This window comes from Varanus komodoensis, unplaced genomic scaffold (assembly GCF_004798865.1).
Source record: "Varanus komodoensis strain SLA01 unplaced genomic scaffold, ASM479886v1 scaffold1, whole genome shotgun sequence".
NCBI classification, from domain to species: domain Eukaryota; kingdom Metazoa; phylum Chordata; class Lepidosauria; order Squamata; family Varanidae; genus Varanus; species Varanus komodoensis.
Genome location: NW_025335268.1, coordinates 85,872,450 through 85,900,286, shown reverse-complemented (window position 1 = coordinate 85,900,286; position 27,837 = coordinate 85,872,450). Strand labels below are relative to the sequence as shown.

At 42.4% G+C, this 27,837-nt stretch overlaps 1 protein-coding gene across 3 annotated transcripts in view; it reads right to left on the bottom strand.

Moving 5' to 3' along the window:
• Positions 1 to 1,183: 1,183 nt before the first annotated feature.
• The window catches only part of ATP10A (ATPase phospholipid transporting 10A (putative)), a 136,891-nt gene continuing 110,237 nt past the window's right edge, over positions 1,184 to 27,837 (bottom strand). Inside the window, exons 11-21 of one of the 3 annotated variants that reach the window (XM_044433342.1) lie at positions 26,113 to 26,216; positions 25,437 to 25,563; positions 20,741 to 20,925; positions 19,060 to 19,375; positions 16,919 to 16,995; positions 12,578 to 12,703; positions 10,189 to 10,389; positions 7,929 to 8,009; positions 6,581 to 6,685; positions 5,052 to 5,239; positions 1,184 to 3,865 (exon numbers count right to left, since the gene is read on the bottom strand). In XM_044433342.1, coding sequence (XP_044289277.1) covers positions 3,154 to 3,865; positions 5,052 to 5,239; positions 6,581 to 6,685; positions 7,929 to 8,009; positions 10,189 to 10,389; positions 12,578 to 12,703; positions 16,919 to 16,995; positions 19,060 to 19,375; positions 20,741 to 20,925; positions 25,437 to 25,563; positions 26,113 to 26,216 — 2,222 coding nt within the window. In that variant the 3' untranslated portion in view covers positions 1,184 to 3,153. Of the gene's footprint in view, positions 3,866 to 5,051; positions 5,240 to 6,580; positions 7,335 to 7,928; positions 8,010 to 10,188; positions 10,390 to 12,577; positions 12,704 to 16,918; positions 16,996 to 19,059; positions 19,376 to 20,740; positions 20,926 to 25,436; positions 25,564 to 26,112; positions 26,217 to 27,837 lie in introns of those variants that run through there. The other 2 variants (XR_006415045.1, XR_006415044.1) reach the window with 2 other exon arrangements.

Here is a 27,837-nt window from a genome sequence, read left to right as displayed (position 1 = left end):
CGTCACTGACTAATGCATAGCATTTTTGCTATGGTCCGCTCGCTCTATTTCTCCATTGTATTTAATATCCACATGAAATGGCTCAGTGAGGTCATCTGGGGATTTGGAGCAAGGTGCCACCAGTATGTTGACCACATCCCATGCTGTTTCTCATTAGCATCTGTTAGATGATGCAGTGGGAGTGCTACACTGGAGTAAGAGAATAGTAATTGGGTGGACAAGTGCCAATACTTGACAATCCATTCCAACAAGTTGGCAGTGCTGTTGGTGTTTGGCCTGTCATATGAAGGAGGTGGTGCTTAGTTACTGCACTCCCCACCTGTGCAGCCTCCAGATATTTTGGCCTACAAGTTCCATCAGCCCTAGTAAGCATAGTCAGTGGTGCAGGATGATAGGATTTGTAGACAAAAGCACCCCCATGCTGTTAGGTTTGCAGCGTGGAGGTGCTCATGGATCCAGGCTGCATTGGAAACCAAAGTGAGCCTTGCAGCTAGGAGCTCCTTCCACCAGCTTAGGCTCGCACACCAACTCTGGTCCCACCCGGGTGGAAATAGCCTGGGCACGGCAACACATGCACTGGTTAACTTCCAAAGTGGGCCACTGCAGTATGTTGAATCTAGGACTGCTTTGAAGACAGATCAGAAGCTGCAGTTAGTCCGAATCCAGACATTAGGCTGCTAAATGAGGCAGGATCCCATATTGCCAATAGTAAAAGAGCCCGTTGGCTCCTGGTATGTTTCTAACTCAGCTCCAGGGACTGAGCTTGGGACATGCTTACTTTTTGGATTGTCTTGCCCAGCATTAAGTCCACGCAATCACTGAGTCTTCATCTGTGGCTTTGCTGAGAGAGTCAATCCGCGGTGACAGGTAGCAGGGCTTTTTCAGTTGTGGCATAATATCTCTGGAATGAATACTTCAGGCAGGTTCCCCGGGTACTTATGCTGCTAACTTTCTGATGCCAGGCAAAAGCTCTGATGTTTTATTTAATTTTAGTTCTTTTAAGACCCTGTAAACATTTTGGTTGATCCACATCTTGTTGCAGATTGGTTGTGTTTTATCTGATATCTTGTTTTGTTATTGTTAAAAACGGATAGACTAAATGTTTTTTTTCTCACTGCTAGCCACCTTGGGCACGTTCACACCAAAGATGTCAGAGGTTAAATTCATACATGCATAAGTTTGCTAAGAAAGTCAGTAATTTTATTTATTCATATACCCAAAGCAGTGACAAGATATCCAAACCAGTGACAAGATGCCCCAAAGGAGAACCACTAAACTTGACATGAACTTCAGTTGATCTTGAGTGACATGACAATCTGGTCTGTTTGGCTTAACTTGTGACTGTGCATTCACATGTGCATGCCACTGCTAAATGAGCGTGAACATGCATGTGTGAACCAGACCTACCATGGTTACAGAGAACGCATGCTTTTGGCTCTCCTCCTTTATTAAGATTTATAGGTTCAAGAGTCCTTCTGAAGCTGCCCTTTGGGCCACGGGTAGTGTTGCTCCATTATCTAAGGGATCTCGAAAGGAACACCTTCTTCCATGTATCTCTACCAAACCACTCAGGTCATCAATGGAGGCCCTTCTTTGTTAACCCCCCATATTAATGATGTGAGTGGGGAGTTAGTGAAAGAAAAGGCCTGTCTCTGTCATCACACCTCACTTTTGGAATTCCCTTCCAAAGGAGGTGGGACCGGCACCATTATCTTGCTTTCAGTGCCAAATTAAGACTTTTTAGCTTAGTATTTGTTTTTAGAATATGATTTATTGGTCTTGCTGCTAGTTTATTGTCTTGTTGATTATACCACGCTTATCCTCCTGTTGTATTTATATAGCATTTTTATTGTATTATGATTGATGATTCTAGTTATTATTGTTATCTATTTTATCTGTACCAGTGTGAGCCACCCAGAGCTCCCTCTGGCTATGAGGCGGCATTCAATTGCAATAATAATACATATATAAATTAAGTTCTTTTGTGGCCCCATCCCATGTCGCTGCCATAAGATTAGGAGGGCACTATGGTTGGGTTGCTCTTGCATCACTGTTATTCCCTGCAATACTAGGCTATGCTGGCGTGGGAAGCACACTGTTGTCCCTTCCAAGAAATTTCACCTGTTCTATCAGAGCCACCACCCGGCACCTGTAAGGTACGGATTGGCCCTTAATGGCACAATGAATCTCTCTCTTGCTTTAATGGTCTCCCTGTTCGCCGAACACACTGCAACTTCTTTCACTGCAAATGATGGCATGAGCTGTGCCTTCACTGATGCCAGACAGGATAACATTTGCAATATAGGTCTTCACTTATTTGTGTTTTTCACAATACATAAACTGCTATGGTTAAAATATAAAAATAAAACGTGTGTAAAACGTCAGCATCATTTCTATGACAATGGAACTCAATTTCACAGCGTGCTTTGTTTCTGAAGGACAGCCTAACCATCTGCTTCCAAGCACGTGTTGCAACTTCCCCTCCTCTGGCAGCTCTCCCCACCAAAGAACCTAATGAGGACTCAGGGCATATCATTAAGCACAGGGGAACGGCTGCCTTCCCCCAGATGATGGTTGAACCAACAGGTCTCCCATCACTCCAGCAACCTGGTAAAGGCGCTTCTAACAGAACAGCAGCAAAATGAAGACAAAAATCATGAGTAGCAGTACCCAATTCTGCCAACCATGCTGCTGATCGACCTCTTGTGCAAGTGAGATCTAGTCCTCACACAGGAGAAAACTAGCGGATCCAAAAGCATCCCTGGAAAGAAACAGAAATGCATGTTGGCAGACTGGACAGGTCAGTGGAACTGCCTTCCACAAGCTTTGCTGATCTACTCTGTCCTGGAAATGAGCACTATTGTTTCAGGTTGCTTTTAGAAATGCTAACTCACTCCCCAATGTGCCAGCAGCTAAGTCTCACTAATGTGCAGGTATGTTGGATACTGCCCATTGCATCTGTGTAAAATGAGATGAAAAATACACACACATATATGCACTTTTTATTTGTATTTAAAGCTCTTATTTTTGACATATTGTGCTTAAACTTTATTTTAAAATAAAACTATGTACCTTGATTTCCTGTCTCATCTTGGAAACAGAGCAACTCTATATTCTTTGTGCAAATAGAAAACATGCGCTATTATGGCCGCATCATAAAAAAGTTGTGTCAAGCGATTCGGTTCTTAAGCAGCTACCTGCAGAATTTTCCATCTGCTGCTGAGAAGAGCTTGTGTTCTGCTGCTCTGCTGAGCTTCTGAGGTCCTGAGTACTGCGGCTGCACAGAACTGTACTGTCTTGCCTGACATTGTGTAAACGGCATGATAACCGGGGCACATCACTTCCAGTGCCATTGAACAGTGGAGTTGATGTGATCCAGTTCAACAGGCTGGAGCTGGATGGGTCTCCCATTGGTTTCCACTGGAATGTTTCATCCATTAAGGTTGGCTCTGGCTCCAGAGAGTCTTTGAGAAAACCCACAGGTGTTTCCTCTTGAGCATGAGCCTCTGAGAAATGCCCATTCCCCTCACATATCTGAGCACCAAGAGGAGGGTCAGGATTAGTATAACCTGTTGTAGTCTTTGGTGGCTGAAAGAGTTCATTTCCTGGCTGAAATACTTCAGTGGGCCCGTGTCGAGATAACTCTGCGGTGCTGTTTCGCAGCGCCCCTGGTGAATCACTAGCCGTAGAATTTGGGCTTTCTGGAGAATAAAGGGCACACGGGTATTGATGGAGGTCAGCATCCTTCTGGCGGTTCCATCGGTTAAGAAGCAGATTGCGCGTGTCTGGAGACATCCTTGACAACTGGCGCCCAAGCTGAAGCTGGCTTGGAAAAAGTGTCCCTTGAAGAGTCCGGTATAGAAATCTGCTCGGGGCAGGTCAAAGAGGAGTAAGTCAAAGAATTCAAACAAAGCACACCAAAAGAACACTGCATCAATTGCCTGAATAGCGCAGGAAGGATGATTTGCCAGAATGGCATGCACTAAAAGGGTTCATGGTGGCAGGAATCCAACTCAAACTTTCTGGTGTTCCCATCATCATCTCCCTTGCTATTGATGATGCTCATTAGTGTTTTTTTAGCTGCTTATAAAAGGTTTTGCATCCACAGCACCTCTGCACATTTTCCATCAGATAAGAGCATAATTAATATGGTTTGTTGCAGGTTGCATAATATCTGATTTTGGCCCTGTGCAAATGAGGCACACAGAAATTAGTGCATAGCCTTACGCATGACCATCATGTGTTCAAGATCGATTTGCATGTCTGTGCATGCAGACTCCCAGTGTACAATCTGGTATCAGGCAAAAATGGGACATGTAGGCCATAGTGCCTGTGCCTGCTTAAATGTATGCACATAGACTCTGGGGCAACAAAACCTTGAATCCATGGAGTTCGTTGTTGGGAGGCAGCGGTCTGTGCCGGCCCCATGTTTTTAAGGACCGTCAGACAAGACACCCACAATGGGGCTCCATTTACTCTGCCTTCTCAGCATGACAGTCACTGCTTGCCCTCTGTTTCACCAGTCCCATACTCCGCTTGCTTGAAAGCAGGGAGCCAGTGAGCAGGTGGGCAGTGCCATCAAGGAGTCCCCTCTGTCACCTGGACCAGAGGGAGAGGCAAGGCAACAAGGGAGAGAGGTTGTGACGGCAGAGAGGAGCAGCTACAGCAGGCTCCTGAGGGGCGTGGGCCATCAGCAAGAACCCAACCATGCCTACACGTGATCCTGGCTGTTCCAGCAGGCACGACCCCCCGATCCCTCCCCATGTGGGCATTCCCCTACCACATGGCTGTCTGCACAGGCTTCCATAGGTTTCTATCCTGTTCACACATTTGTTTTACTGTGATCAACTTGCTATGCATTTCATATCTGTGTGACGGGTAGTGGCTTAAAATTAAAATGATTGGTTCATTTGGACTAGTCAACTCTATGACATATTTCGATGATTTCACCTTATGCCTAATTACTTACTAATATTTCCAGTGTCTTTGCAATAGAATGAAAACTAAAAAGATTCACTAACTAATATACAGGAGTAAAATTAATACTCTACCTGGGAAGCAAAGCTACTGCAGGTGTTATGAGACAAGACAGATAAAACATAGGCTCCTTCATCAGCTTTTCCATAATCCAGTAGGGATTGGATGGATGATAACATACTGGGCAAGATGCGTTGTAAACGAGAGCCACAATGAAGAATAAAGCAATGCTAAAGACACAAGATGACAAGTGGAGCCACGTCTGAAAGAAACATACCCAAAATTAATTTGCAATTCAGGTACCTTCTGGGAAGCAGCAACATGGCCATGGGGTTTGACAATGTAGGGAAATGAAATCTCCGGCAACCTTTTTGCTACATATGTGGGGAAATCTGAAAACACTGAGTAGAGGATCAGTGTAAAAGGGCACTGATGTGTAACCAATGTTATTTAATGTAAGTCTCGTTCATTTCAATGGGTCTGCTTTAAGAAGGGATAAGACTGGCTACAACTCCTTGCTAGATGGGGTGGATCTGCTGAGATGGCTTTACAGGCAGAACTGAATCAGTCAAATGATGTTGCCCCAGTGCACAGTCCCATCATGGGGGAATGAATGTGCCAGGCACTGAAGCCACACGATTCCGCTGCAGAAAAGAAAATATTCTTCCCCGAGGAAATGGAAACTTGAGCCCCATTCTGCTGTAGCATGCCACTTGTACTGGTTCCACAGGCACCTATTAAATGGCACCTGAGACACCAGAGCAGAGCTTTAGCAGTGGGCAAACTCACGTCAGCCTGAACTGCACTAAAAATAACCATTATAAACAGCTTTGTAGAACACTACCTGCTTTTCTTGAGAGTTATCAATTTACACTTTCATTGTATTAACTTCCATTTTCATCTACTGTGATTGGGATTTAGTAACAGTGAAAGTGTTTTGTAGGTTAAGGGATAGGTAGCAGAGACAATGTTAAAAAGGCTTTGCAAAGGGCACAGCTGAGAGTTTGCCAGTGCTCAGTGACACAACCTCAGTGACGGCACATTACCTTTCTCCAAAGGATCCCAACAGCTATCTGGAGGCTTCAAAATCCCCCTTTGGGATGGATGCTTAGCTCTGCCTGAGCAGTAATTCGCCTCCAGGACTTGGACAAACAACAGACTTGTATTAAAAGCATAGTCTGTGCATGTCAAACCTTATTCGACACTCTGAGCTCTCTGATTCCTATTGCACCCCCCATGAGGAAGTAGACAAATTCATGCTCCGTGTCCAGTAATTATGATGTCTTGCAACACCTCCACATAAGTCCCTCCTCAGCCTACTAGCACAATTTTTGAATTGTGCCCTTTATTTTCACAATTACTTTGCTCCTTCCTTGTCTTCTGTTCCTAACCCCCCCCCCCAAAAAAAAAAAGCCTTGGAAAGCTGTGCAATCCATTTGTTGAGTGCACTTTTACAACATGCACATAAAGCAGACTTTCCCTGGGAGCAAGCTGGCCAAACCTCCTAGCATCCCCGGATGAAGGAAGGAACCAGAACAAGCAAGAAGACACTGGGAGATGTACAGCAGGATAGACAGAAGGAACTGCCTTGCAGCCAACTTACCCAAGTTTTGGTTTCAATAGCTAAATGCAAGATTATGGTGAAGAGAGCTATTGTGGTGATAGGGGTTCCCCATGAGAATATATCCACGTCTGAATCGTAGTATGTCTGAGAACATGAAATGGGCATTAAGCAATTGTGGTCTTTTAAAATATCAAACACAGAAATGGAAGGCTAGCATATTTGAAAACTTCAAATCTGGCCTCGTAACCAAGGACGTTTATCTAAATCCCAACTCATGATGAAGGCCCTGTGTGAGTTTCAAAATATGGATTTGACATATTGAGGAAAATACTAAAAATATTCTAAGTGCAAACCCATAAAACAGAATATATGAACTGGTCAAAACATGGAAGTCCAGCTGAGGATACTTAAAAAATGCTAGTTCTGGATTACCCTTGCTGAAGCCCTTTTTGTTCTGGGATTACTTACTGGGACGAATAGAAACGATGATCATGCCCAGCTAGTCAGAAACCATGATTTAAAGAGGAATTTGGAATATATTAATTCATCCTATTGCTATTTCCTCATGCCCGTCAAAGCAGAACTGCCATAACTAGAACTGAGAAAAAAATTATTGGAAGCCATTTCTTTATAAACCTTCAGAGATGTTTCTATCACCTGCATGAGAAAAAGTCAGCAGAACTGTCTTTGAATATTTACAAAGAAATATTTCTTGATGTGCTCACCAAAATGCTAAATGCTAGGCCCAGGCGTGGTAGACAATCGAAAATGGTGGCCAGGCTACCAACCCTTGCTGTACCAACAGCAACACATTGACAACAGCCAGAGGAAAAAAAAGAAAAAACTCTGTTACTGTCACTGCTCACCTCCATTTAAAAAAAAATATTGAAGAATTTCTTCTTCCAGAGAAATGGTCCCCTGCTGCCCATAAATAGGTGGGAGACCTTCACCTATTCTGTGCTGGCCATTTGCAGAGTTCTAACTGCACAGAGCTTTACAACTGCTTGCCACCAGCTCCCTGAAGATTCCCCCACCGGTCTCACTCGTATACTACTCTGAAGAATCATCACTAGCATTTTATGTCACAAAGCCTTGTCCTTGCTGCTTGGAACAGAGAACATGTGACCCCCACTGTGTGATTCACAGGAAATGGCTTTCATTTACAGGCACCAGCCCTTGTTTCATATTTATAATTAGCCCTGTGATAGCTTAGGATCTCTGTTTGCACCAAGAGCCTCAGGGCGGTCAAGTTGTATGTTTAGAAGCTACACACTTGCATCTCTTGTTTTGCCTACAACCTGTTTGCAAATAATGGTTTCTTTCCCTCTGATTAGTGAGCAGAAGAAGAAAGGCTCAACTCTCCGTGTGCTTAGAAATGAGCACTTACAAAGTAAGGAATGAAGAAGCAAACCAGGCTTTGGTAGAAAGCATCGATCATGTTCATCCAAAACATATGTGGCTTGTATTCCTGCAAGACAGCAACACAGACAGGTTCATATTGGACAAGCTGATTCTCATAAGAAACATCAGCTGCTAAAAGGTGCCAAGTGAGTAGCCCATATTTTGGGGTTTCGGTCTCAACTAGGTCCATCTAGACTGGGGTGCAGAACTTCAAGCCCAAGGGATGAGTCTGGCCCGGGGTTCCAAACTGGCCCTCTGGGATTCCTTAGATAGCCCCCTCCCCTAATCATCGATGGCTTAGTGGCTTGCTGGCTTTTATGCAGTATGTTTTCCATTCTGAAAAGGCTGATTTACTTGCTTGGTAAATCAAGTAAATTTAGTGATAGTAAAATACACTGCGAAGTTTGGCATTTTGGCTCTGCCTCTTTTACTCCCAGAGAAGTTTTTTGAGCTCAGACTAAGATATGAGCTTCTGGGTCTTATAAAGTTCACCTAAAAGTGAGCTTCAAATGCCGCTCTGGCTCAGAATCTAAACCCATGGGCAGTTCCAATCCCTTCAATCCAGCCCAGCAACTTCCAATGCCTCCCACCTCCTCCACCCTTTCCGTATCAGCACAACTTCTACAATCTGACATATGTTGAATAGTCTCCTTACACTTGCAACCTTGCCCACTTCCCCAGGGAAGCCCTTGAAAAAATGTTTTCCGAAGGCTGCCTGGCTACCTCCTTCCTGGCCCCTGCTAACGATCACACTGCTCTTGTGTCAGGCATGGTGCCACCACCCCTGACCCCAACTGAGACGCTGTGTGGAAAGGGAAAGCTTTTCTGAGCCAATCTGTCATGGACTGGGAAGGAGCCTTAGCTCCAACCTGACCTCCGGAGTCCTGAGTATGGACCGAATCCTCAGACTGTAATTATGGACAATAACACCAATTTGTCAAATGAAATCCAGACAAAGTTAGTTGAATGTAGTTTCCACTGAAATTAGTGGGATAAAACAGTGCTGATTTATTCCCAATGATTTCTTAGTCTGTATCCACACCATGATCTTTAAAGAAGAATCTCACAGATATGGGAGCAGAGAGCATTCATGATCCTTCATTTGGGTTTGCTTTTCAAGTCTAATACTGTATCTTGTTCCCAATCTAACTTAAGTCCTTAGGATTCCTCTTCATAGGAACCATGAGGTATAATATTTTATCCTTCCCTGTGTTCTTACAGCCATTCCTGGAAAATGTCATTCAGGACTCTAAATCAAGGATCTACTGATAGCCACAATGGCACTTGAAAAAAATATGTATCCAGTTTAATGTTTTCCATTCTTTAATATGGTTTTGTACAAAATGCATATAACTTTCTAGCACGTATATGCAGGGTTCAACAAAAGGGGACCAAGTATTGATTTGAAGTTGGCATCTTTATGTCATCCATTCATATAGTGAAAACAGAGTAAGATCCTCAATCTATTGCATTCTAGGAAGTGACTATTCCAATTTTTTTGTATCAATCTTTTAGCTATCAAAAGGACGCAGAGAAGTTATTTCCTCTTCCATTTGTTAGTTTCCATGAAGCAGGTAAATAATTTAAAAGAGTGTGCACATCACTGAATATTAAAGACTGCTCCAGTGCAAAATTTATCTGTGTAATAATTTCCTCCTAAAAAAGAAGCAACAAATGGGCATTGCCAAAATGAGTATTTCAAACAATTATTAGCTGTACTGCACTGCCAACCATTAAGTGCATCAGACAATCCTTTAATAAAGAGAAGGAGCAGTGTCCGGTAGACATGAAACAAAAGACACAACTCAAATAAGACACAATTTAAGATCCACAGACATAGCAGATAAATAGCAAAGCAGAAATCCACTGATTAGGCATTTTGTGATGCCTAATCAATGCCTGACTGCCCACAGCAGTTTCTCAAATTTCCCAGTGTGCTCATGTGTCCAAAAAAGTTGCAGGGGATACAGTTCAGCCAATGGCAGGCAGGGACATTCTTGTCCTCCTTCCTGGAATGATTTTAGAGTCACAGGGAAGCTGTTAGCTGGGCCCCAGGATACGGGAACCACTGCTTTAAATGGAAAACCTTCTGCGCCCTGCACATACTTCAAGGATTTTTCCAAAACTGTATTAGCAACACTGGGGGCTGATAATTTGAAAAAGTTTTAGTTAAGTGTCAGTCCATCAGCTTCAACCTCACATTGCAGGACATGAAAATACAGAGAAAAGGTAAGGGTTTTTTTTACCTCCATATTCTGGCCACTTGTGTAGAGCTGAGGCACAGCAATTAATATATCAGCAGGTACATCTTGATCAAGCACTCCAACAATTAATTGGGGAATGGATGAGAACAATAAGTTAAAGAAGATCAGGTACCACTGATCAATCATTGATGAACCAGAAAACCCACAGTAAAACTGGTACCAGAAAAGAAGGGCCACGAACATCTTGAAAAAGAAAAAGAGCAACGCATTAACCTTTGATATTTGCAAGCATCACACAACCCTGTAAAACAGGGATAAGTCATCTTCTTTTTCATATACATTATTTGTTTGGCTGTCAGAAAATCCTTTTTGGCTGTCAGAGGATTAGGTCCTGAAACTCCAGTTCCAGGCTTTTTTCTGAACCAAAGAAGGACCAATTTCACAATAGATAAGGGGAAAACTATGCATACAAATATAATTTCTTTATCATCTGCTACATCTGTAAGCTAGTATGATTTCATGCAGAAAAGCAGTGTACCAAAGGTTATCTATAAACAGTAGAAATCTACTTTTGCCCCAGCCAGTACAGACAATGGTAGCAATGTTGTGACTTGTGGTCTAACACATCTGGAGGGCACAGGCTGCAGATATCTGCTATACACACAATTTATGTAGCCTGAAGTGCCTGTTCCTGCCTCATCTTGGAAGCTAAGCTGGGTCAGGCCTGGTCAGAGGTGGGATGGGTGACTTAAGTGTAAGTTTCTATGATTATTGCTGTAAACTGCCCAGAGAGCTTTGGCTATGGGTAGTATAATAATAATAATACAAATCAGGGGTTTTAATAATAAAACTTAAGGGTGCACTAGGATTATCACATAATGACTGTGAATAAAATAAAAATGTTGGGTTTGTTGTGCTACAGGTTTGTTGGTCACATTGTATATTCCTGCTCCTCACTGAGCCTCAGTGGTCGCACTTGTCCTTTTCTGATGTACAATTTCATGGGAGGTTGCCCCAGTGTATGCCCATAGAAAGCTTCAGGTAGGAGTGAGCGGCTCTCCTCTACGCTGTCATTTTGCATCTGCTTTTGCCCTAAGCTGTAAAACAGTGATTAGTTCTAGCTGATAGACCCCAAGGCTTAAGAGAAGTAAACGATGCAAGCCAACCCTGCTCAATAAAGTATTCTTAAGTAGCACATCTTATTCTTGTTATCAAATTTACACATACTGATTCTTCTGCACATGATTCCTGTCACACAGCAGGGTCTGCTATTCTTGTAAATGCCAGCCATCTGCATTTTAACAAGTGTTGCCAGATAAAATCTCTTAAAATAAGGGGTAATGTGGAACTATAGCATCTGTTCCACAGAATGGTTCAGAGCCGTGTTTCTGAAACAAGGAGCACCTACAGTATCTAAAGGCCTGCAGCCAAGGTTTTGCTGATAAAAGCCCACACACAACAAATACTCCCCAGTTGATAAGCCCCAGGAAAGGATACTGCCGTCATGCTGCTGTCTCTCTTCTGACCCGGATTCCCAATTCTATTGTTGTCCATCTCCCATCCCAACAACCTAGTTCCCAATCCCATTCTTTCCCCCACCACATCTTTCATCTCTCACCTGTATTGATGCACATGTATTGCCTTTCTGTTTCTTTGTCAAGCTGTCTCTCCTACCTGATGCACGCATACTTGTTCCAAGATCTGGCATTACTTTTGAGTGCTCATATGTCAGGTGTATTCAGCTAATACATTAGTGGTGTCCATTTCAGAAGACTAAAAACTTGGCTTCACATTGCTATTTGCATGTTCAAGAACCCTCACGTGAGAATCCCAAGTAGAAGGGTGCATGAAGCATCTACTTAAAATTTATCTACATATATCCTTCCTGTTCAATTCATGCATGCATTGCTAATAAAACATTTTTAATGGAAAGTGATGGGACACGTAACTCGGATATCTGGGTCCAAACTATTTAGGGTACCACATTTCAGGACCACATAAGAAAATGTTACAGTCTTAGAACACCACAGGAAATCACTATAGACTCTGGAACACCAAAATGGAATATTCCTGACTGCCCTCCCCTTATCTTGGCAGAGCACTGTGGTCTGCAGCAGCTTCTGCCTCTGAAGCATCCTGAAAGGCAGTCCTGCAAGTTGTGCATTCAAGGTTCAGGAGGCATGGAGCATGGTTACCAAGTCAAACCCAAAGGGAAAACATCACCGCCTTCTCAGCAGGTAAAATCAGTGAAAGGAATTCCTTAGGACAATCCAGAGACGCAGATGGCTACATAGCTATCATATACTTGCAATATTATTACGTTGCTTAAATTGTTGGATTTTGTAGATTTTAATTATATTGTGTAAACCGTTTGGAGAGCATTATGCTAATCAAACAGTAAATCAATGTTTTAAATAAATACAATACTCACTGCATTTTTGTAGAAGAAATATAGCACCATGTTGGCAAGCCGGGAGTAACACCAATGGCCATGCACAAGCAAGAGTTTCTCCAAATAACGGAACTTTGGGATTGCAAAGTCACTTGCCATCACAGCCTGCAATGCCAGAAGTTGAAATAACAACAACAGAAAATAATTTTGGGTTGTAATTACGGAAATTGCTTCTCTTTTTCATTAGACAATTGAAATAGTTTCTGGATATCATTGGGCTAACACTGATAGAAACTAGAGACCACATCTTCCTAAAGGGATAGGATACCAGCTGAGCTGCTTGCCAAAGGAGTCAAGAGAACAATGGCTGATTCAGATATACATGGCCCTCATTTGGTACCCTGTCACTTGATGACTTATTTGTTTAATGACTTGCACAGTGGAAACGCCTTTACTGAGAAATATAGCTGATGTTGCATGTTATAGGATGAACATTTCTGTCTGAATCACTGGCACCTTATTTTCCAGTGCTTCCCATTTTGTTCAATAGAATAGCTGGGTTAACACGAAAGGAGGACACCCAGGTATCCTGTAAAAGCATCTAGCATAAGTGGTTTGCCATCTACACCACTGTGGTCTAATTTACAAATCAATGAAAGTTTCTCAAAGAAAATGGTTTGACAATCTCTGGATCTCTGTCCTTCACTCTCTCCTACACAGTCCAGTAACATGGATAGGCTTCTTATTGATCAATATGATAGAAGGCAGAAGAGTGGGATGTTGGAAAAGATGACTTCTTTTATGATTTATGGGATTCTGACACTTAAGAGCATGATGGCAGGCAGGGCATCTCTTCTGACGCAGCGCTCCAGTCTAAGGAAGGATATCAATACATTCTCATTTCCATATGTGAACATTTGAATCATGGATATTGACAATGTTATATGAATTATTTAAGGAGATATAATAGCATAATATCTCAGAGACAATTTATGGTGCATGCAGTACCAGACAACTAAGTTTTTTGTATGCAGATGGGAAGCAGAACAAGGTTGCTTCCACTTCAGTAGTCATAAGGCCACTTCACCCATTTTATTTTGTTCCCTTGCAACCTCATTGATTTTATTTTTAATCTGCCTGTTGTGAGCATGTCTGTCCCCTGTACCCTTACCAGCAGATCACAACGAAAGGCTTCTAAAATACGGTCCTTTATTAGGTTAAGCTGGTTTTGCAATACAGAGTGAGTAATAATAAGATTGTAAACAAGTAGCATCTATCAAAGTAGTGCTTCTTTGAATGACGGGGTTAGCTCTTGCCCATGTCAGGAGTTGATTTCAAATAGAATCCTCCTCCATTTCCAATAGGGCCTGGCTGTACCCTCCTGGAGGTTAGTGGTGCTTGAGGACCAGATGGCAAGAATACCAGACATCACTTAATTAGTTTGTTTGTTTGGCTTAACGGCAAAGCACTAGGTTGATGAGCTCATGCTGCTGACCCTCCTTGTGCTACAGTGTCTCCTCCCAAACTAGAGGTGGACTGGTTCTCAGCAGCCATTTGGCTAATCTCACTCATTAATGCTGGCATTTCAGTAACACAATCCCTGCTCTTCTTCCAGCCCATTTTCAGAGTCTGAACTGTGAAAGAAGCAAACCCAGCCCTTGGGCCACCCAATAACAAATGTCCTTTGGGCAGATTACAAAGGATTAAAACAATACAACACAATTCAAATGGTAAGAAAACTAAAATATGACATAGTATGTACGAATGTGTTATATGTTTCCACAGGAATGCAATCATGAAAGATGCATTTACAAATGTGTGTATGATACAGTAATTGGAACCAAGGTGCTGGGATTGGCCACACTGTCTAATGACATGAGAAGGCCATGGTGGATTGGACCAGGGTGGGTCTAATCAGAACTCTTTCATACAGTGGCCAACCAGCTGCCCTCAGGAAACCCACAAGCAAGACATGAGTGCAACTGTGCCCATGTTCCTGAGAACCTGCTGTATGTAGGCATACTGCCTTTCATGCAGCACACAGCGAGCACGACTAAACCACCGATAAGCCAATTTGCCAATCATCTTTTAAAGCTAGGCAAACTGATAGCAATGTGAGGAGCTCTCTTGGATGAGACTGATTATCTGGACCCATTTCAGTCCGGCTTCAGAACCGGGTACAGTACTGAATCTGCCTTGGTCACCCTGTATGATGACCTGTGCAGGGAGAAAGATGGGGGGGTGCGTCCCTGTTGGTTCTCCTGGACCTCTCAGCGGCTTTCGATACCATCGACCATGGTATCCTTCTGGATAGGCTTGCGGGATTGGGGGTTGGAGGCACTGCTTTGCAGTGGTTCCGCTCCTATCTCAATGGCCGGTTCCAGAAGGTGGTGCTGGGGGACTATGGCTCTGCGCCATGGCAGTTATGCCATGGAGTTCCTCAGGGGTCCATTTTGTCCCCCTTGCTATTCAACATCTACATGAAACCGCTGGGAGAGGTCATCCGGAGGTGTGGGCTGCGGAATCATCAGTACGCTGATGATACCCAGCTTTACCTCTCTTTTTCAACCAATCTAGGTGAGGCAGTGCCTGTATTGAACTGGTGCCTGGCTGAGGTAATGGCTGGATGAGGCCCAGTAAACTGAAGCTCAAACCAGACAAGACGGACGTCCTGTTGGTGGGTGGTTTGAATTCCTGGGTAGGTGACTTGGATCTTGTCCTGAATGGGGTTGCACTCCCTCTTAGGGACAGGGTCCGCAGCTTGGGAATGCTCCTCGACCCGGAGCTGACTTTGGAAGCACAAGTGACTGCGGTGGCAAGGAGTGCTTTCCATCAGCTTCGGTTGATCCATCAGCTGCATCCCTACCTGGAGGACGACTGCCTAGCGACATTGACACATGCACTGGTTACTTCCCGGTTGGATTTCTGTAACGTGCTCTACGTGGGGCTGCCCTTGAAGACAGTCCGGATACTTCAGACGGTGCAAAATAGAGCAGCCAGGTAGCTGACGAGGACTGGGCATTATTCTCATACAACCTCAGTCCTCTACCAGCTTCACTGGCTTCCCATCGAAGTCCAGGCTCAATTCAAGATGTCAGTAATCACTTATAAAGCCCTTAACGGCTCGGGACCGGATACCTGAAGGAACGCCTGCGGCCATATTTGACCTCCCACCCCTTGAGATGGGCAGCAGAGGCTCTCCTCCAAGAGCCTTCTGTAAGAGATATCAGGAAGCAAAGCACCCGGAGGAGGGCTTCCTCTGCGGTGGCGCCCCATCTGTGGAATGCGCTCCCCAGAGAGGTCCGCCTGGCACCGTCGTTATTTGTTTTTCGGCACCAGGCCAAGACCTTTTTATTCTAACAGTATTTTAATAATCTTTAATATTTATAGATTTTAATTGTGCTGCCAGTGTGTTTCCAGGTTTTAACTTTAATTGTTTTATTTATTTATTGCTGTGAGCCGTCCTGAGGCTATATAGCAAGGGGACGGCATATAAAAACTTTAAATAAATAAATAGCTAGCTAGCTATCACAAACGGATGGTATCTTGTGGTAGTGAATTCCATACTTTATCTATCAGCTGTTTGCTTTTACCAGTACGGCTTTGGCACCACTGCGCGTACTGTTAGCACTAAGCTTTTGTCAAGGTGCTGCCTTCCTGCACTCCTGCATCAGTGTTCCAGCACACAACAATATGCCCCTGAATCTGGAGAGATGCAACTGCCGAGGCAGGGCAGGATTCTTAAAACATCCCTGTGATGAAGTGGGAAACCAGAGCATAGGCTGTGTAGCCTATGTTAGCCTCCTGCCCTGGTCTTTGTAGACTGGTGGGAGACAGTAGAGGCTGAAGCACATCTGAATACTGGGCATCAGACATAATGAAACAATGCAATTCCTACAATTGCAGCCATCTGCATGTACTCTTAGCTGCTCAAACTAACACTTCCTTCTGTTGTACTGAAAGATAACCTTAAGATTGTTGGAACACAGCCAGAGGTTAATGAAAAAAGAAATGTTCCAGGTACATGGTAGTTGTTAATAAAGTAACATTACATGGCTACTTTAAAATTATTTTGTATATTATAAGACATGACATTTAAAGAGCTATTTAACATTTTATAAGGAACGGAATTTTAGGAGAAATATCCTTATTATTAAACATATGACTAATAAATGGTTCTTCCAGAAGAGCCCCACTAAAGTAATCTTTGCAAAGCCCAGCTGGTCCACCTTGAGGCAGTTTGCAACATCTCTGAAATCTGCGGTGGCTGTCATAAAGCAGGTTGCTGCAGCTTCCCGGGAAACAAGATGCAAGTGGACATATGGAAAACATATGGAACTAATTTTATCCCGGGGTTGCGTTCTGGTAAGCATACGTTACCTGCATGCCTTCTGGACCTGAGATCCCCACACCAACATCGGCGACTTGGATCATACTGACATCATTAGCTCCATCACCTGAAGACAATGGAAAATAAATCATTTGCAATTAATTCAAGCAAAGATGGCAAACAGCAGTTTAAGAAGCCAAAGAGAACCAAGAGGGAGAGAAGGTGCCATGAATGTGATATTTAGCAATGAAAAGGCTAATAGTCAAATTACAGTTTCAAAAGCCAATTTGACATGTTTACTTATATGGACTTAGACTCCATGTCAAGACAAATTATTTGCAGAATGTGAAGATTAGTATATGTAGAACCATGAAACGTAGACTAGAACACTGCAGCTTAACCTCTTCACCATAGCAAATGTGTCATCTCTTATTGGGGGCGGGGGAGGGGAAGAGAATGAAAGAATTTTGGAAACATTTCTCCTGCATGGCAACTGCTAAACTGGAAGTACAAAAGAGGGAAAATATCAGAAAGGTGTGTGTTCTGTACATTGATATGGAACATAAATGTGGGAAATGAGTTACTGCAAATTGAATCCTGGTAATCTCTGCTTTTCTTTGAAAGGCAAAGCTAGATTCTATTTCTCTTTGTTTGTCCCCTTTAGCTACTTTTGGGAGCATCGTTTCATACAGTTTTAACACAGCTGCACAGAAGGAAACAACAGACTAACCTGAGTAGGAGAAGTCTTTTGTGTGTGCACATGCGTTCATGTTTATAAATGCTACTTTCAATTATTATTATTATGGGGGAAAGTTATATACTACCTTCCCCATCATCATGTATGTGGGGTAGATACTCAAATCGTTATCTGTAATCAGTCAAGTTGAGTCTAATTGTTCAGGCAGAAGAACACCAAGAATAATACACAACAAAAAGAGGCTATACTGAGCCGTATCTTTGAACAGTCTATCAAAGCAGTTGGTCAGTCCTCTTCTCATTGCTCTAATGCACCGCTGCTGAATTTAAGGGTTCATCTTTCAATAGCAATCATAATTTTTATCTATGCACAATCATCATATGCCTGAAAGGATACTTTTCCACAAGGAAAAAAATGAGGAAAGAAAACACACACAAAATCAATTTTCTTTGTTTCCTCTCTAAAGCTAACTTTGTGAGAAAGATAGCATCCTTCTCCTCAGAATCCAGATTCTCATTGTATTTAATTATGTAATTCTCAGTGCTCAGCTTATGAAGTGAAAGTACAATTTCTGCTAATGGCTTTTGTCAGAGGATGATGGAATTTATGCGATGGGAGTCACAGAGATGAGTTGTTCAGCAAGAATTCCTTTGCACAGCGTATTCTGCTTTGATCACATAGGTCAAAATTAAATGATAATCAAAACAAAAGTAAGAGAAACTATTTCCACGTTGCATAAAATGCGGTGAGCCTCTCTTCTTTTAACCTAGACAATGCAATACATATATGATAAATTCTTTGCTATTTCACCCATCCTCAAAAGCAATTATTGGATTGGATCTGGATGAACCTATAATTCAGGTAAACCCATTGATCTGAATGACTCTAATCCACATTTTTAAACCAAGATTAGAGAAGAAATGCATGTGAAAATGGGGTGGACATCTCAAAACTCCAGACTTCTGTAATATCACAGTAGTTATCGGCTAGTCTCAAATAGTTCAGCATTTATCTAAACCAAGTCTGTCCGTTTCTCAAGTTTCCTTCTTTGGTTGTAGGGGTGGGAGGGGGGAGATTGACAAATACGTGTTTGCCCCTCATAAATCAGCATGGTCAACCTCAATTTGTTTGTCATCTTTTCATAATTTTCATCATGGCAAGTGCCCTAGCAGCTTTTTTTTGTCATATTCTTCCACTTTTAAATTTACTCTGAAATGCAATCATGTTTTAAAAAAATAATTTCTAGTCTTTATACTGGTATGGATTTCTAGTCCATACTAGTATGAAGGCTCAAGTTAGGTGTTAATGCATTTTAAACAATCCAACAGTGAAGAATAGCTTTTTAAATGAGTAAAACAAGTAAAATGCAGAAATGTAAAAAAGTAAGGCTTACATAAATAGCTATTAAATGCAGGAGCAACACCTCTATCTGAAAAACAAAACAAAAGTCTGTTCTTTGGATTTGCTCTAATGTGAACCAACTATTTAACTTGCCTATTGCCATGGTCATTGTATTGAGTTTATTTCTGACCAGTTTCACGACCATCCCCTTCTGAATTGGAGTAGAGCGGCAACACAGCACAGAACGACATCTTCTAGCTAATGAAAGGAATTTATCTTCTAGGGCTTGGTCTAGGGCATAAGCCAATGTCCTTCCATCAACCACTAAGCCCAAGGTGGGATGTACTGAAGATGATGGCACATAGAGTGGAGTAAACTTTGCTCTCGGAGTAGATTTTTTCACCATGTTATTTGAAAATTTAGACTTGACACAGTGCAGGTGTTGGTCCAGCAATGTGGCACACATTTCCTAGAATAAAGAAAGCAATAAATAGAAAAATACAATGTAAACAATAGGAAAATACAATAGCAATGACAGTGTAGCTGAAGTATTGTTTTAACATTCTGCTGTATTCCATTCTATTTATTTGAGCCATTTCTATCCTGCCTTTATTTATTTATTTATTTATTTATTTATTTAAAACGTTTGTATGCTGTCTCTTATGCATGGCATCTCAGGACGGCTTACAATCATTAAAACAACCACAATAAAACAGGAATTAACTGTTTAAATAGGAATCCCTTTAAATAGGAAGTAACCCAAGGAACTTGCAGACAGTGGGTTGTAGAGTCCACAAACTCTAGGATTCAATAAACGTGCTTACTCTTTAAGGGGCCACAAGATTCTTTGTTGTTGTTTCTATGTTGCAACCGATCAGCACCCCTATACCTCTACAGGGCTTAGAGACACAGATAAACATAACAATGACTATTTCTATGGTGGTTCAGGGTAATACTGAATGTGTTTGACAGGACCATGTTCCCTGGAACTGAGACTTCAAGGAGAACTCAGATGCAAAAGAGTAATAGGTCACCTAACTTCCTTGGGAACCCTTGACATCTGCTTCTGTATTGTCCCAACCTGAACACCAAGCTCCCTCATTATGTAACTCTTCAGATGACTTCCCTGAATAATCTCCTGTAGGAGCACAAGACTGTAGAAACAGATATGGGCTCTATAAGAATTGTAGTTCTATAGATCCGGCAGTTCTGAAAGACCAGGCTCTGTCAGCCTTCTGAAGGCCTCAGCTGATTGCAGTCCTTTGGTGGGACCACAGATCCTTACAGATCAGTCCAGCCAGCATTTCCTGTACTGTGCTATACAAGATGTGACCCTGACTGCTGACTTCTGTGATGGGACTCAGAACTGACAGTCTGCACTGAATGGTAGTCTATTTTCCCAGGGTTTCATACCCAGTCAAGGTATATAGTAGGCATAACCAGCACAGCATGTTCCACAAAGAAAAAGATGGCTCTAGGAAAGAAATATTGAAAGGCTAATGGAAGAAGCATTAGAACTTCCATATACAAGCCCATCCAGTCCATAGTTACACATTAAAGTGCATAGGCCTTCTCAGTGTTCCACCTGCATAACTTGTGATCCACCAAGCTGGACAGCCCACCTGTCAAAAAGGGTAGCTTGACAGATGTTGGACAATGGTCCTCAACACAGCCAGGCATTTTTCTATCATCAGGCAGAAAATGGGTTCATGTTTTAGTAGCTTGCTAAACCTCAAACATCATAGCAGCAGCAATATATATGGCTGACAGGCTGTGTCTAGCCTTGGTCCCGCCAGATTGACAGGCCTCTTCTTTCAAGATAGAGCCATCATACCGGTGAATCAGCATTTAAGGTGATGATTTCCTCATCATGATCCAACAGCTTGCAAGCATAAGCAATATTTATGGCCGTCTCTTGTTTATCTCCAGTCAGAACCCATATCTGGAGCCCAGCCTTACGCAAGTTGGCAATGGTTTCTGGGACACCATCCTGCAAACGATCCTCAATGCCAGTTGCACCTGCCACGCAAAGAGAAGAACACAGAATATTAAATAGTTTATCTTATGTAAGTAAGAGAAGACAACCCAAACAAAAGGAAACATTGCAGTTCCTTCTGGTAATGAATGGATACAGAGTAGACAATTCTGACTGCAGAACTAAGAGTTGTTAGATTAGGAGAGCTGGTGTGGTGGTTCGAGAGTTGGACTGGGAACATGAGCGATCCAGGCTCGAGGTCCCACTGAACCATGAAGCTCTCTGGGTGATTTTGGGCCAGTCACTGCTCTCAGTCTATACTACCTGTTGTGATGATAAAGCGGAGCTGTGTAAGCCAACTTGGGTTCCACGCAAGAAGAAAAAAGGTGGGATATAAATGCAATATGATGATGATGTAGTTGAACTCAGACAGACTGGAACTTTGTAGACAAAAGTGCTCTAACATGTACCCATCGCACACAGAACATGTATCCGGAGGAGGGCAGTGAAGCCAGGGACCAAGCCCTGTCTCAAGCCACCTTGAGACCTCATTAGTAGGTGGCATAGAAATGGAATTATAAATAAATAAATGCAAATATGTGAGGGGACTCAAACCAATAGCACTTATTAGAGGAGCTGTTAATTTCTTGCACTGGTAGCAGGTTGGCAAAGATGGCCTTTAATGCTGTCTGTAAGAATGGGAGCAAACTACAAGCCATAACCTAGCTAGGGGTCTGGATCTGGGCTGCCAAAGTGATGGATTTTACTTTGTCTCAAGCTGAAGGCAGCAGATTGATGCAGACTGTGCTCTGTGTGGAAGAGCAGCACTGTCAGGAGAACAATTCTAGTAAAACAAGCACAGACTGCCAAGCAAATGAGTCTTGCTCTTGAGAAAAATAGACCGGCCACTTGCAGTTTTGAGTACATTCCCCAAAGGTAATGAACTAGATAAAGAAGGACAATGCTGCTTGGGACAAATTCTGGCATTACCTTTCCATGCTTATTCAAGGCTTATCAGCTGGGCAGTGAGCGACTCTAGTTAGTCCTGTGTCTGAGGCTGATGTCTACAGGGGAATTTGCTAAGGGCAGATTTCTGAAACATCTTCACATTGCCTGGATGTGCACAGTCAACCATTTCTCTCTCCCTCACCAGCATGCAAGAAAAAGCAGGGAAAAATAACATGGGAATCTGTCTGTGGAAGCAGCAGCCTTGAGTGGCTTCTAGGAACTTGCAGAAGAAACCTTTCTTCTCTGGGCTGCTTTTGCAGTAGGGTGTTTTGCTTTGTTTTTAACAGTTAACCATATTCTAAGTCCTTTCATTACTGAATAGGTTGCTCAGGGCTTAACTGGCAAAACAGACGGTTACATTATGACAGGAGTCTGTTTTCATTTATCCAGCTGCATTCAAGTAAACTTTCAACTCATTAAACTTCATACAAAGTCAATAGCGGTGGGCAGATTTTTCTTTGAAATGAGGGTTTATGGTCCCAGTTGTTGGGGCCAACAGAAAGAACAGTTCAAAGAAGAACAGATATTTGTGATTTGATTGAACGTGACAGGGTGGGACTCAGGCACTATTGCCTCCATCGGGCTGGGGAGATTTCAGGCTCGCCAGATCTGCTTTGTTACTGTTACGCTGAGACTGTTCACAAAGCTTCTCCGCTGACCTCGATGCAGGTCACAGCAGATGCTTTTGGAGTTGCTCAATCTGTTGAGGTGACTGGGAGAGTATATGTTTATTTGTGGTATTTACGGGTCACCTTTTAAGGTACATGCCCTCACAAGGCAGCTTCCATAGAGTAAGACCATATGCAAAATCAGAATTAGAAACACCATCAATCTATACAATCAGTCCATCATCTAAACAACAGCATCTAATAAGCCTAGCAGCAATAAAACATCAAGTTGGTAAAATATAAAACGGTGGGCATTTTTTGTAATAGATGGTGGTACTTGTGAACCTCTAGAAGCCTCTTAGTCTTCCTGTTGACCAAATGGTCTGCGCCCTGGTGTGCATATGCACAAAATACACAACAGGGTAAAGTTTTCTTTTAAAATATTTATTCTTGGGAGTAACTGGCTGCCAACAAATCGTTCCAGAGGGCATACCTGAGCAGTCCTCTGTTGGCCCTTTTATACATTGATCATGAAGGGGTTACACGTAATACAGTTAACCCTTTCTAGTAGGTTATAGAAGTAAAAAGTTACAACGGCGTGCTCCTTCCTGCCTGTATACCAAAGCAGAAAGATGCTAGGAAGGAGGGGAGACGGATGGGGTGGGTTGATGCGAACTGCCCTTAGTCTGTGCTGCGGTTATCTGTCACGAGTCAAGTGGACCTCTCTGGAATGGTGCCTGGTTAAGTTCAGCTACATTTCAAGTGCATACATGCTGATTTCTAGAAAAGAGGGTTCTTCTAGCTACGTGTCAATGATTGCATGGTTTTACCAATGAAAGTGATACCGATGGATCTGTACATCATTCCTGTCCTCAATATGTTGGTCTTTAGGAAACAATGCCCTTGGAATATCTTTTGAATTTTTCTTCCCAGCAATGAGAACTGGAAACTTGCTAAGTACCATTCTGGAGCATTCTGGAGACTATATATAACAAATGGGTCTGTAATATGCATTTTGTGCAATAATAATTTATCTGAATGGGTCTGAAACCTAGTTCTGGTTAAAGTCCTGTGTAGTAGTTACTTAGAGATATTCTGAAGTGGAAGAAAGAAACGATAGCTTTGATTGTTGTTTGATGGGGCCTGGGTCATGGAAATGCAATTCTGTTTAGCTAGGAATTCTAGTTAGATGGAAAAGAACAGTAAGGGAATGGCAGTTAAGATATGATAGTTGAGAGTTTGAATGTGAAGAGAGAGGAAGAGAGTATCCCGACTGGTGTGAGGTGTTTTAGGACAAAAGCTTAGGAGGAAGGGAATAGCTATTATTTCTCTGTGGGAGGACCTTAGGTAGTTAGTGATGATCACAAGCCTATGATCTTGCCAGTGGAAGGTTAAATAAGAGGCAGTAAGAACCCAGATAATCCATCCAAGCAGCCAACAGGAGGCACTTGGATGTCAGTGAAAGATTTTACCTTGAAGCTGGACCTGATTTTAAGGGTATTTAGCTGGGGTGGAGGTTTACAGTATTTGGCTTGAGGTAAAAGAAGTTCCTAGCAGCATCAGTGTTGCTTGGGTCCTAAAGAATTGTCACTAAGCACTCTTTTGAAAATGCCAAAGTAAATATTTGTAATCCCTTATGTGCAAAATACCCATTGTTTAATTGTTCAACTTGTCTTAAGTGCGTGAATCTCATATACCAGCTACTAGGAGCATTCAGAGTATTCTAAGAGAATTGGCAGCAACAGGAAAAGGTGGAATGTACAGAATGATGTAAAGATCAAAAGGTAGAATCTTCATTGGGTAAATCATGCAATTACTGACATATAACCAGGTCTGAAAAAAAGCCTCTTTTCTAGAAATCAGCAAGTGTGCATTCTTAAAATGTAGCTGACCAGAGAAAGCTAGTTGGCCCTTGACAGATAACAGCTGCTCAAACAAAGGGCAACTCACACTGGCCCACACCACCTACTCCTCATCTATGTAATAACACCCCATCCTCCCCTATCCTTAGGCGCATCTTCTTTGGTATGCAAGTGGGAAAGATCAAGCCACTGTAACTTTTTACTCTGTAACCTATCAGAAAGTGTTAACTGTGTTATGTATAACCCTGTAATGATAAATGTATACAAGGGTCAACTGAGGACTGCTCAGGGGCGCCATCTGGAACAATTCATTGGCAGCCAGTATAATAAATCCCTTAAAAAACCCCTCCCCTGTTATGTATTTTGGGCATGCGCACACCAGGGCATGGACCCCTTGGTCAACACCAAGTTTCAGTGGCAGAGGGTTTCTTAGGCTAAGAAATTTAAGTGTTCACTGTAAACAGGAAACCCCAGAGCTGGGACTACTCTGTGAATGAGCAGTTTTCCCAAAGGGTGCAGCAGTGATGGGGAGTGGAAATCACCCATAAGCACAAGGAGGGAAGGAGAACCCGAATAGCAGAGTATCCATACAACTTCCTGGGCATGCTTCCTGGTTGCAACTAAGTCCAGAAATTAATTGTCATATGGAAAAAAGTGCTTCTAAAGCCTCAGGCCTTCTCTACATGAGGTATTTATTGTGCTTTTGTAATATCTCACTCTCAGAAGTTTGCAGGGCCTTTTAATGACACTGTTATCCACCAGCACCTCTCCCATATTGTCTAGCCTGTTTTGCAGGTTTTTTAGAGCCAGGAAAGTCTGGCACTACATTTTAAATCATAGCAAACTGGAACAACCCTTGTGTATTGTTGCAAGTCTGCTGTGCATAGAGCCATATCACAGAGCCATTTTTTGGTTGGTTTAGAAAAGCAAGCCCCTGGAAAAAAGGAACCTGTTTTAAGGACACATTTTTCCTCCTTCAGCGAAAATGGAAGAAACCCCAGTAAAGCAGTGGGTTAAATCCCTTATGCAGAGAAGACTCATTTTCATTGGGAGCATACCCCTCTCCTTTGACGTTACCTAGCAGATGCAGATCAGTCTCTAAACGAGTTGCCGACTGGAACAGCAGCTCTTCCCGGTTCTCAATAGAAGACTCTGCTTCAATGTGGCTTTTTAACCAGCAAGAATACTCCTCCTTGCTCAGCACCTGTTGCAAAATACAAGTAAGAAGGGGAAGTGATGCCGCGGATGCACTCTGATGCTTGGCCACTCACCATGATGGTCCCCAGAGCCACACCTATGAAATGCAGGTAGCAGGCTGCATTCATATCAATAAGCCCGTGGTTGCAGCGATCATTTCCACCAGGAGTTGCTCTGCTGTAAAACCAAAAGGTCTGAATTACCTGTTCAGATCAAGCCACCTCAAAATGGTTTGCATCAGAAGAGGAACAACTCAGAACACTTCCTGCCTGGAAGCAGCTTCTTAGGACTGCAGCTTTGCTCAGAGGGAACAAGGATGGGACCTTGTGTGTATGACGGGGGCAGGCAGATGACATCACCATCCCTGCTCATCAAAAAGTCCTAGTGCTTTTACCATGAGAGAGAACACATGGGCCACAGTCCAGAAGAGCTTGCCTAAAGAAAGCCCATTGATTTTGCTGGGCTTATACCACACTGGGTTTTTGCCCAAGTATTTGTGCTGCATAAATCAACTAAAACAAAAACCCGTAAAAGTGAAAGAGCGGCAGGTGCTTACTTTCTTCGCGATGCACAAAGTCCTCAATCCATCAGCAGCATAAAGATTAAGAAAATTCTGAGTTTTGCTTCGGATTTTCTTTTGATGCTTGTTTCTTGGGTCATCTGGATACAATTCAACGAAAATGAAATGAAAATAATTCAAGAGTCTTGGCATGAATAGTGCTTTCTCCTTCCTTATGGCTGGATATAAAGCTTTAAAAACATTACCTTTCAGTAGTGTTACTGTCCCAAAGGAAACCCAAAGCTTTCTGCTCAAAAGAAATATTTTGTGCATGCCATTTTTTCTCTCCCTTTTTAACTTGCCATAGACGCTTATATAACATTTTTGTATTCAGTGGCTTACACTGATGGAGTTACAGTTGCATCCTCTACTTAGGGAGTGTGACAAGCCCGTCCTACTTTATCAGATACATACTGCTGAATTTCACTGAGGCAGCTCCCTGTGGATGGCTCAAACAGGCAAGACAAAGGTGGAACACAGATTGTTTGTCCCAGATGCCGGCAACACCACCTACGTCTTGATCTAATTCTGTGCATGTCTAGCTTCCTTTGATTGACTCACCCTTAGTGGGGCTTGTATTCAGTTTGTTTCAAGGGCTTTTTGGTTTGTTTAAAGGGCTTTTTGGTTTGTTTTTAAAGGAAAAGTGGGGAGAGGAAAGGGCCATAGCTCCGTTGGATAGAGCACATATTCTGCACGCGGAAGGTTCCCATTTAATTCCTGGACACTCTTAAGGAAAGCTCAGAAATTGCTGTAGACAATACAGGGCTAGAAGGACTGGTGGTTCGGCTCAGCATGAGGCAGCTTCCAATGTTCCTAAGAGATTGCATGAGAGGCAACTGTGTCTTATGTGCCAAACCACTGGGAATTCCCCATCATAAGGTGGCAGCAACACAGCCCTGCCTAGCTTGGAAAGGCTGCTTTCTTGGACATTTAATATTTATGCTAGATTGCATTTTCCTGTATTTATACTTAGGTTAAAAATGTACCTGTAACTTAGTGATCCAGTTGGAATCACTGAAAGATACAGGGGAATAAAAGGGATAATTATCTGTCTTAACCTAGAAAGTGGCTTTTCCCAGCATGCTCAAGTCTATGCCAGATACCACATTCATTTCTGGTGCAATGAATGCAGGGATATGCCTAATACATATTTCATATAATATTTATAAAAAGCCTTGATTATAAACATTGTTTATAGCTGCTTTGGCACCACACGTTTCTCTTCTAACTGGAAGGAAAACAAGCACTCCAAGGTATTTTTATTTTAAAAGATTATGTGACCTAAGTAATGTTATCAGATGGTAAAACTTATTTTCTGCTGGTAGAATGACAAACAATTCTTAATTCTGTGGTCCTGTTTCAATTTAATGTTGTTGAAGGAGAAAGGGGGTTAAAAGCCTTATGTTTGCAACTTTTTATATTTCATTAAACAAACACTGCAGAACCAAAATCTTTCAAGGTGATTTGCTCCAGCATTTTCCAGTAATTCTAAAGTAATCATGATAAGACATTTATGCTGAATCGGACATTTGCAGTAAACCACACAATTAAATTTCATGGATCCACAAAATGCAAATGTGTAAAAAAAATCCAATTTGACTAGCAAACCTGCAATACAATATTCATTTCAGCTCCATATTTTATTAGTGATGCTAAATAACTATTCACAGAACACCACATTTTTATTGATTAGCAGATATTTCTCTTCTCAAATGCTGAACA